The sequence below is a fragment of the Haliaeetus leucocephalus genome, unplaced genomic scaffold (genome assembly GCF_000737465.1).
Source record: "Haliaeetus leucocephalus isolate CR32 unplaced genomic scaffold, Haliaeetus_leucocephalus-4.0 Scaffold228, whole genome shotgun sequence".
NCBI lineage: Eukaryota > Metazoa > Chordata > Aves > Accipitriformes > Accipitridae > Haliaeetus > Haliaeetus leucocephalus.
Window position 1 is genome coordinate 18,109,840 of NW_010972664.1, and position 10,298 is coordinate 18,120,137.

A 10,298-nucleotide genomic window follows, 5' to 3' on the forward strand; every position below is an offset into this window, starting at 1 on the left:
TGGGGGGGGGGGGCGGCGTGGGGGGAGCCCCTCTGCTGCTGCGAGTACGTGGACCGGAGGGGCCGGAGGAACCACCTGGCGGCGTGCTGCTGCGACTGCGAGGACCTGGACGAGGGCTGCGAGAGGTAACGGCTCCGGCCCCCCCGCCTGCCCGGCCGCGAGACCCCCCCTCCCGGCGGCGGGGACGGGGGACGGGGGCGGCTGTGGGTGTCCGCCCCCCCTCGCCTCACGGGTGCCCCCCGCGGGGCTGCCGCCCTGAGGGGAGGGGAGCTGCGCGCCGGTTCTCGGGAAACTCGACGGCAGAGAGAGGGACGGGGGAAGGGAGGCGGGCGGGGGGGCCGCCCCGGTACCGGCCGCAGGAGCGGGACGAGGCAGGGGAAGGGCCTTGGGCTGCCCGCCTGCTAGCCGGGCGTCCGCGCTTTCCCCCCTAACAGGTGGCTGACGTGCAAATCCCTGGCCCCGGGAACTCTGGAAAGAATTGCGGACACCGTGGCGGACCGGGTGAGGGTCCCTTGGTTCGCGGGGGCCGTGAAGATCAACGTCAGCCTCGTGCCGCCTCTCGTCCTGCTGCCCGTCTTCCTCCACGTTGCCGCTCTGCACTTCCTGCTGGGTCTCCTCATCCTGACATCGCTGCCCGTGCTGGTGCTGTGGTATTACTACCTCACCCACAGGAGGAAGGAACGGACTCTCTTCTTCTTGAGCCTGGGGCTCTTCTCCTTGGGCTACATGTACTATGTCTTTCTCCAGGAGGTGGTTCCTCGAGGCCACGTGGGCTATTCCCAAGTGGTCGCCCTCACCTGCGGGTTAATTCTCATGCTTGCGGCCCTGTCTCGAGCCAAGAAAGACCCTGGCTACCTTCCCATCCCGGCAAGCAACGAGAAGTCATTGCACCAGGGTTTGCCCAACAAGAGTGTTAGAGGGAGCTCCAACGGGCTCCGTGGCGTCACCATGTCAGGAACTGCCAGCGGCCGTGCTGTGAACGGAGAGGCCAAAGGCTATTCCAGGATGTCAGCTGGGGAGCCAGAAGGTGTGAAAAAGGACTGGTGCGCTAAATGCCAGCTGGTCAGACCAGCCCGAGCAGGGCACTGCCGGCTTTGCGGCAGGTGTGTAAGGAGACTGGACCATCACTGTGTCTGGTAGGTTTTGCGCTGCTGAGGCTAATGTCTGTTCTCTCTGCCCCCACCCTGCCCCTTTTTAAGTGAGCTTCTTTTTTTACAGACTCTGTCAAATGGGGTTGCTTTTGTTATGTGCAAGACCTGGTGGCTTTCTTTAAAACAGTAAATTTGTACTTGCCGTTGTAAAGAACAATTTAAACTTTACTGTAAGTGGGTTGACCTGATAGCTGGTAACTTTTACAGCACACTTCAGAATTGCCTTTGGTTCTTTATTGGCTTTCATCTGGGGGTTTTATTTTTTTTGTTGGTTTTGATTGGGGGGTCTGGGGGGGGGGTTGGTTTGGGTTTGTTTTTTTTTTTAAATTTGGTCTGTGGAGCACTAGCAATCCTTCAGTTAACTTGCAGTAGTGCTTTCCTGGGGCAAGGGAACCCAAAGGTGCTTGTGTGCATGCAGTACTGAAACCAAGGAGCAGTAGGGTATAGATCTGTCTCAGCAAAGGATACTACACTTGCTAAAAGTTTGAGGCAAGCGATCTACCACCGTTACCCTACTGGTCTACTGACTTGTGCCTCTAACCTTTCCATAAAAAGCTATAAAGCTTCTCTGAACGTGTTTCAAAGTTCTTAGCCTGTGTTGTATAGAAGCACCTTGGAAATGAGGTTCTCTGACAGCTGGGGGAGGGAAGAGGAAAGAAAAACCTGCGTCTTTTTTTTTTTTTTTTTTTAAGTAAAGTAATCTCTTCTTTCCTTTTGGAGGATTAACAGCTGTGTAGGGGAGCAGAACCACCAAGCATTCATCCTTGCACTCTCCTTCTTCATGCTTACCTCTGTATATGGGATTACGTTGACCTTGCACACCATCTGTAGGGGACGAACTCCGTTTGTGGCATTGTTCTACTGCCCCGGGGCCTATTCCGACTACAGGTGAGACATCTGTCTGGGAGAGAGCTGGGGTGGGAATGGGCTTGGTCAGGCAGCTTAGCTCGTGTTCCTCATTCTGTGCTCTAGGCCAGTGCTGTTGGCTGTCAAACCTGACCAAAAAGTGCTCCCTAAAAAGCTGTGGAAAGCAGGGATGCATTACTGCTTTTGCTAAGGTGGGGAGTCTGAGACTCAGAGAGAGCTCACCATTTATTTGGAAAAAGTTGTTGGAGGAGCTGGGATCTGAAGTCCTTATTTATTGTGTCCTATATAGATACACCTTAAATATATTTGCCTCCAGATGCAGGTAATGGCCTGACAATCTGGAATCTGCGTGCTGTCTCTCCCTCTCATCCCTCACTGTTTATCTAGTGACTGGTCCTCTGAGTTATGTGCTCAGAACAGACAGCCTTAATATGCCTTGTCTGGCAGGAAGGGTGGCAAAAAGTGTTAGACGTGAGTTCGGAGACTGGCGCTACCATTGATGGGCAGAGTACACTAGCACAAGCGACTCCACCTTCTTCTGTACTCCATTTCGTGATCTATCTAGTGTGAGCATCATCGCGTCCTTAAATAAAGACCGAGTGCCTTTACAACAGTAAGAGTAAAGAGCTAGGTAGCGTGATAGCAATGTGCAAGAGTAGCTCTGGTAGCTCTAAAAGCTCTCATTAAGTAAGCCCTGAAGCTTTAATTTTGAGAAAGCCTTTAAGGATTATCTGATGAAAGCACCAAACTGAGATCACTGTGGCAGATGTAGACAGGGATTTGAAAGGGTAGTGATTACCAGGGAAAGTCACTCTAAAGCAGCTGCTCCAAAACTAAATGGCTTCCTTCCCATCTTTTTCCCTGCTGCCAGCTCTGCTCTGTCGTTCACCTGTGTGTGGTACTGTGCCATTGTAACAGCTGGCATGGGATACATCCTCCTTATCCAGCTGTTGAACATCAGCTACAACGTGACCGAGAGGGAAGCTCGGCTGGCTCTGCGGGACAACACTGGGCGCAGGCTCCTGGGTGGGTTAGTGATAGACACTGGCCAGTATAACAGGGGTTTCCTATGCAACTGGGGCCATTTCTTGAGCCTAGGGTCTTCTCCTCCACAGCGCTCTGCTGAAGACATCGTGTGACACCCTCTTTCTGCAGATGATGTTGACTGACTTTCTTTAGCAGGGGAATGGTCCCTTCCACTAGAACTCCCTTCTCCCACACCTTTCCTTCGTGGTCGGTGTTTGGGCTGCCTGTCCCGTGACTGACAACATCAGAGGCTTTCCCAGGCAGAATGGTTCTTCGTGTGCTGTCAGCCAGCAATAGGATGCAGAAAGCGGTAAGCCATATGCACAAACCCGGAAAGAAGGAGCCTGCTGCCTTTTTCCATTGTGGGAAACTTTGTGCAGCTCAGCTCAACAGGAAGAAGAGCACAAGGTTTTGAGAACTTGAGTTTTTGTTACGTGCGAACCCTGGCATCAAGAGGAACCTGCGGCTGGACTTCAGAGCGTGCACTCGTACCTGCAAAGGTTAAGGAATCCATGGCTTGTACCTACGTGCGACATTCCAGAGATGTCAGGAAGGTGGACTTTTGATACAGGTAACAGATGGACCACTGTAGAAGCCAGGCTGTTTGGCTAAAAGAGACTGTCTAGGCAGTCACTGAGCAGCTCCCTCCTCTCTGGTGCATTTATTTATTTTTTCTCTATCTTCTATTCCATCCAGCTGTATACATGCTTGTATTAAGTGCCTTTGTGAGCAACATTCCTGTAGGGCTTTGTAAAATCCCATCACGTCTTGACCCCTACGGTTGTTAGTACATCCCCATCTGTCTGGCTGGGTGAGAAGACGCTGTCATCTTCGATCTCGTCGTTCTTTCTGCAGGCTGGGTCTGTGTTGGTTTGAAGGCTTGGCTCATCTCCCTCGAAGTGTTTCTGCTCTGATTATGGATTGTGGCATGAGACAGGTAAATATACCAAGTAAGAAGGAGATGTTTTGAAGCAACATGTAACAGTGGACTCTGAGGGGAAAACAAGAGTGCTGTCTGGTGTTACTGTAGCTTTATGGAAACTACCTTTGTCTCTCCCTCTGTGGGAGAAGGGAGTCTGTGGGACAGTAGGCAATTCTGCTAACAGCTTTTTTGGTAGGTAGCATCTTGGTCGGTTGTGTTGCTAATAACATAGCAATCCTGTCTCCTCTCAATCCAGTCACTGTGGAGCTGCCTGACTGTAGATCTGTTTTCTCAAGCCAGGAAGTCAAGGAACAGTTCAGACTCTGCGTATGTAGGGAGAGGATGTGTTGGAGCTGTGTGGTTTTGGGGTAGATGACCTGCACTGGCAGGTGAATGAATGTGTTAAATGTGTTCTGCAAGAATGCTACTTGTTCCTCATCAGCCTGCAACTGTCATATTATCCAGACTTCAGCTGAAATCACAAGGTTTTGGTGGTGATGGTTTGTAGGTTTTGTGGGTTTTGTGGGTGGGATTTTTTTTCTTGTTTTTTTTGTTTTAAACCCTTTGTGTATGTTGTTAGCCCTGCAGAAATAGGAAAGGTCTGGCTGGGAAAGCCTGGGACCATGGCACAAGAGTTATGGGTTGGGCCTAAGACGCAGAAGCAGAGTAAAGAGCTTTGTCCTAGCTACTGATGTTTTTAGATGGTGTGTGCAGCATGGACATGACTTCACTTGTGTGGGCAGGCAGCTGGCAGATGTTGGCTGAGTGATGCAAATTCACTGTGCGCTGCTGTGCATTATCTCTGAAGAACGGATGGATGGTGCGTGGTGCCAAAAGGTAGCAGGGTTGGGGGTGTCCCTTGAGATCCCTGCCGTATTTGGTGTGTGTGCTCCTGATTACGTGACCCAGTTTAAGGTGAAGACCATGTCCCTCTTTGCACTGTTTGATTTCCTCAAGTGGAACTTTCTATAACCAGCAGATAATTGGGAGCAGGTGCACTTGGAACGTGGCTGTGCAGAAAGAGTTACTGACTTACTGGGTGTCCTTTATTTCCTCTTACCCTTTTTCATCCAGTGAGCAATCCTTTATAAGGAGGTAAAGGGAACAACACCTCTCTTGCTTCCTGTCTCTCACTGAACATGCTAAGAGGTTTCTGACCACTTCCCTTGCCCTAACGTGAAGAAAAAGGCACCCAGCTGGACTGTGCTAACTGTTCCTTTATGACCCAAGTGTTTGGAGCTTATAGCCTGACCCTAGGAGTTTAAATTCACACAAAGACCTTGCCTCCACATGAGTTGTCTGTAAATGTTTCCATGGCACATATGCATTTTGTGGTGCCTGCTGAGATGAATTGGAGCTTGGCAACCCTGGAGACAAGGATGCTGTGGGCTAGCGGGTTTGTGATCTTCTCAGATCTCATCCTGCTGGCGTTTGGGAAGATTAAGGCAGAATGACCTCCTGGGCTAAACGAACCCCTGCAGTGGAGGTAGCCAACCCCTCTATGAGTTTCATGTACAGAAATCAATCGTGCGCCTGTGAGCTGAACGAGCTCTGGGAGTGTTTACGGGTTTGAGATAAGCTGTTTCTCAGAGTCCTGCTACTCCCGGTGGGGAGAAAGCTGAGCAGATCGCAGATCGTTTCCCTGGCAGTGCCTGACCCTGTTGTGCTCGCTTTCTCCCACACGCAGAGACTGGTTACTACTTTGCAGCCTGTCTGTCAGTGTAGTCTTGACCCCTGTCTCTTAGTGAGCTCTGGCATGGGAGACTTCATTTGAACTGCTTACACCGAGACACTCTCAGTGGTGTTCTCCCAGGCAGTGTGGACTTTGGAGTGCAGATTAGGAGCAAAGGACCCTGGACTAATGTAACCATTCCATCTATACCTTGGTCATGCCTACTCCAATATAGTGGGGGTAAAGTGCTAACATAAAATTTATTTTGGCACTCACTCCAGAGGGAAATGGAACCATTCAGGAGACTGAAAGGGTTGCAAGGGTGTTTTTTCTTTTGAGGAGTGTGCAGTGCTGATTCCCCAGTGAATAGGCAGTTCGGGTGGCTGTAATCTCCATAGTAATGACCTTTTCTTTAAGGATGTGGCTTATGTTTACTGTCCTGGCTTCTTCCTGAGAGGATTTACCTTGTGAATGCCTTGGGAGATGGGAAGCATAAAGTAACAGGATATCTAAAAGGTATCTAAAAGGGCGGAAGAGTCGCGAGCTTCAGATGCATGCTTTGGAGCTCTCATTTTAATAGCCCTGAGAATTAGCAAGCAGTCCTTGAAGGGTAACGCTCCTTTTGCACTTATAGCAAGGGCAGACTGTTGTGATCTCTTGTGCACTAAAGGACAATTTCTCTTCTGAGTATTTTCTTGCTGAGCTTGTTATTGGCTATGCTGGTAGAAAAACTTTAAAACCTAGGCATAAAGAGTCAGTCCTCAGGCTCACTGTGTTAGTAGCTGCCTAGATCCGTGCTGTCTGGGTGTTGGAGCAGTGGGAGCACGCTGCATTTGACAGGTGACTTAAGTCATGTGTGTGTGGCCTTGAGGCAAGGACCAGTGTCTCACCTGCAGAAGACAGTAGTACCCTGCTGGCCCTGAAAAGTTTTCCCTGTGTAAGAAGAGAGGACCTCGAGCTGGCCAGAAGCAGGGAAGGATTTTGGTAATAGCTAGCCTTGATGGTTCTCTGCTCAGACTTGGAAATTAGTTTTTCCTGCTTTAACCATGACCTCTTAAGAGTCATTTGTTGTTTCACAAGTATTGTAGACTTCTGCAGACCAGGGCAACTCTTAAGGGGCCAGGGTTCTGATGTTGCTGCTGTTGTAGTGTTAAACCCTCCGTGTCCAAATGCCAGCACCCTACTGTTTGGTGACTATACTAAGAACTGTGCACCATTAGATACACCCTGTAAATGGTGGCTTGGCACTCTTTAACTGTATCTTCTTACATCATGCTTTTTTGTAGGCAAGTCACAGATCCCCACATCGACTGTTTCTCCATTTAACTTGTCCTCAAATGACAAAAGTCACTGGTGAGCCCAAGTTGGCACTGCTTGTGACTCCTAATCACATTTCAGCCTTCCCGCTATGATGGTGCTTTTTTTTTTTTCTTCGAAGTAGGTTGTTTTCAAGTGTCTTAATGAAACTATTTGCTGTAAAATTTCTTTTGAAGATAAAATGGATACTGCCTCACTGCCTAATGTCTTAATAATGTGCTTGGTTTTTTCCTTCTATATGAATGTATATTGCCTCATAAGGGCAGGAAGCGTGTGTGATTATGGATGTGTTTTCCTGTATTGCTTTCAGTGAAGAACTCTACAGTTTCCTAGGATTTTCTTCCACTATCAGGATGTTTGTACAGCAAAAATCTTTCTGCGGACAGGTGAGGTTCTTTCTGAAATGCGGGAATTCAGCCTCCCAAAATCTTGTATTTATGGAACTCCTCTAATGATAATGTGAAGAATGATGGGCTTTGGAAGAACTGTCTACCTTGGAGAGTGGGGTGGTTTTGTTTTGTTGTTTTTTTTTTCACCCTGAGCTTTCGGAAGAAACTTTGTGAAACACATTTGTGAGCTTTGTTGAAAGGACTGGGGGGGGTGGGTGTGTGTGTGTTTGTGTCCATTTTTATTGTATTCAGTGTTTCCAAATGGGTGCAATTATGAATCAAAATAAATAATTAGAAATGATCTGTGGAGTGGCCTGTTGATTTATGCCAACATGCTCAGCCAGGTCAAACGACCAGAAGCTGCCGTCATCTCATGGCTATTTAGCTGTGAGCTGGACTTGGGAATAAGGGAGCAACAGGCTAAGGAGAAGCTGGGAAACAAGTTTTCTTCCAGTTCTGCAAAAGTTGACCTTTGGTTTTGTTGGTGTTGGGATGAAACAGAGACTTGCTGGCAGTTCTCATCACCCTGGAAACCAGGGATATTCCCTTGCAGTGGGGATTTGAACCAGGATCTTGCATCCCATGAGCAATCCATTATTGGTATCTGATCAGGTTCCTAGCCTGTTTGTCCAGTGTCTTGCTTTCCCTCCTACACCTGCCCACACAATACATCCAGAACCCGCAAAAGGAACACTCTCTTACTTTAAACCTTCTAAGCCATGTTTGGAAATGACGTGGATATTCTCTGTGCAGATAGTGGGAAGAAATGTAGCCTTTGATTCTATTGGTATCTTGGGACATCTGCTGAAAGGCAAGATGACTTCTAATGAGTAGAATCACAGGTGCCTTTGATTGTTCCCAGAGCTCTGCTTTGATTTGCCTGGATGGCACTTCTGTCTGCTGTTCAGCTATTTCTCTTTGAAGATTACTTTGCGCTCGCTGACAACAAGGACCTTGCACTAGCAATGAACCAGGTTTGTAGTTAGGTGAGAGAGGTATGCGTAGAAGGGTGTCAGACTTCCGACAGCCTGGCAGCCACCAGCTTCATTAACCCCAGTGCTGATGATGGGGACACATGAGACTACTGTGTCTCCCCAGCTTTTATTTTTTTCCCCGATGTGGCTTGCCATGTTGCCCCTGCACAGCAGGAGCATGTCTGGAGTGGTAGCTCATGTGCTGGGGAAGGTCGAGGTGTGCTACTGTGGCTGGTGTCTGCAAAGATGTGAGCTGTGGATCAGACTGCAGTGGTTCATGGATCTTTCCCAGGCTAACTACTGTCCCCAGCTACAGTCTTGTTTGCCTGGGGGGAGCAGAGGAAATTGTTTAATACTTCAGGGTCTGTTTCAAATCCACTTTGAGCTGGGCCTGGGAGACTTTGAAGAGACTGGTGTATGGATTTACTGAGGAGAAGGTATTTCTGTGGGAAAGCATGTAAGAACTCGGGAGGGCAGGTGTTGGGGAGAAGGGCAGTTTGCAATTACTTCAGGGTTCTGCATTTGCTGTTGTACCAAAGTGAAAATCCTGCCCCCCTCCCTGCACAGGAGAAGGAAAGTCTGGCTGTGCAGCCACCTCCCTCTCCTGCTAAGAAAAGCAAGGAGCTGACAGGCAGGAGTGTGCCTAAGCTGTGAGAGTGTGGGCTGATGACCAGCATTAAGGCATTGACATCTGCATCTAACCAAGTGCTGGAGCAGGAGGGATGCTCTGGCACAGCTGCAGGCTGAAGCTGTTTCCTCGGTCTAACAAGCTCTCTTGTGTGTCACCCTCCTGCTGGGAAATGTTTGCTGGAGCTTTAATTCGCAAAACACTAACATCATGCCAGGGATTTTAGGGGTGTCCTGTGCAGTCTCTCAACAGCATCATTGGGCACAGCCTTGCTTCTGCCAAGGACGTACGAGTTGTTTCAGCCAGGTGTGGATTGAATGGGAAAGTCAAGGGGCTTCTCATCTCCCCTTTGATTCAGACCGTGTTCTCAGTATGAATGCGCCTGATCCCTGAACATCACCCCTATCCCTCAGCTGGATCCAGCTGAGGCTTCAGCTCCATGCTAGCATTGAATTAGCAGTAGGCAAGGGCAAAGGGGCATCAAAGCACAGCTCCTCCTGGATCTTGTTTTCGCTTCTTGCTGCTGGAACTGTGCAGCCAAAATGCATCTTACCAGGAGAATCTTTTTCAAAGAATAGAAGCTATTTCAAAGAATAGAAGCTGAGAGGATTGGAGACAAAGGCCAGTTTTGAAAGTGTTGCCTGTACTTTCAAGTTCTTTGTGGGGAGTTATGCTCCACATAAGCAGCATTATTTTCGTGGATGGTGAGTGGGCACTGGGGTGAGTGGGAGCTGTGGGCCTCGAGGACAAAATGTGCAAGTGTGGCATTGCTGGGGAAAGAATCTGCAGTTCAGTAAACTGGATGTGCACCCCTGAGTAGCCAGTGGTTTGGGGCACCCTTTTAGCTGTGAGAGATGTAGATGCAATGTCTGCTCAGCCTGTTGCTACGGTCAGACCAGGCTGCATGTGGGCTCATCCACTCTACTGCTCCATGCTCCTGCTACTCCCCTTACAGCTGCAGTGTGTCCTGTCTCTGGCTGGCTGTAATGCTACTGTCTCTTTAGCTGAGAAAGGATGTCCTCACCTTTCATCCTCTGGGTCACTGTCTTCCTTATGCCGTGAATCCAGATGGAGGGTGGGCTGGAGACTTTCCCTGCTGTGTTCGTTGCCAAGCCCCGGTAAGGAGGAAGTCAGCTTAGGAAAAGGCCAGCAGTAACATGGGAGCATAAGGGCTGGTTCAGAGGTGTTCAGGAGCTCGTTAGGCACTACATGGGAGAGGTTTCCAAGGGGAGAGCATACTATAAGAAAGTGGATTGCTGTGCTCCCACAGCTTGCTGCTATCAGCACCAAGTGTGGCTGCTCGCTGCACTGGGGCATGAGTTTGGTAGCTCAGCCCCCAGCTCTGCTCCTCC

General features: G+C 49.3%; 1 protein-coding gene across 1 annotated transcript in view; it reads left to right on the forward strand.

Annotated features, from left to right (window-relative positions):
- The window catches only part of ZDHHC23 (zinc finger, DHHC-type containing 23), a 3,948-nt gene extending 294 nt beyond the window's left edge, over positions 1–3,654 (forward strand). Inside the window, exons 2-5 of the mRNA XM_010567678.1 lie at positions 28–125; positions 435–1,136; positions 1,872–2,039; positions 2,890–3,654. Coding sequence (XP_010565980.1) covers positions 28–125; positions 435–1,136; positions 1,872–2,039; positions 2,890–3,157 — 1,236 coding nt within the window. The 3' untranslated portion in view covers positions 3,158–3,654. The remainder of the gene's footprint in view (positions 1–27; positions 126–434; positions 1,137–1,871; positions 2,040–2,889) is intronic.
- The last annotated feature ends 6,644 nt before the right edge of the window (positions 3,655–10,298 follow it).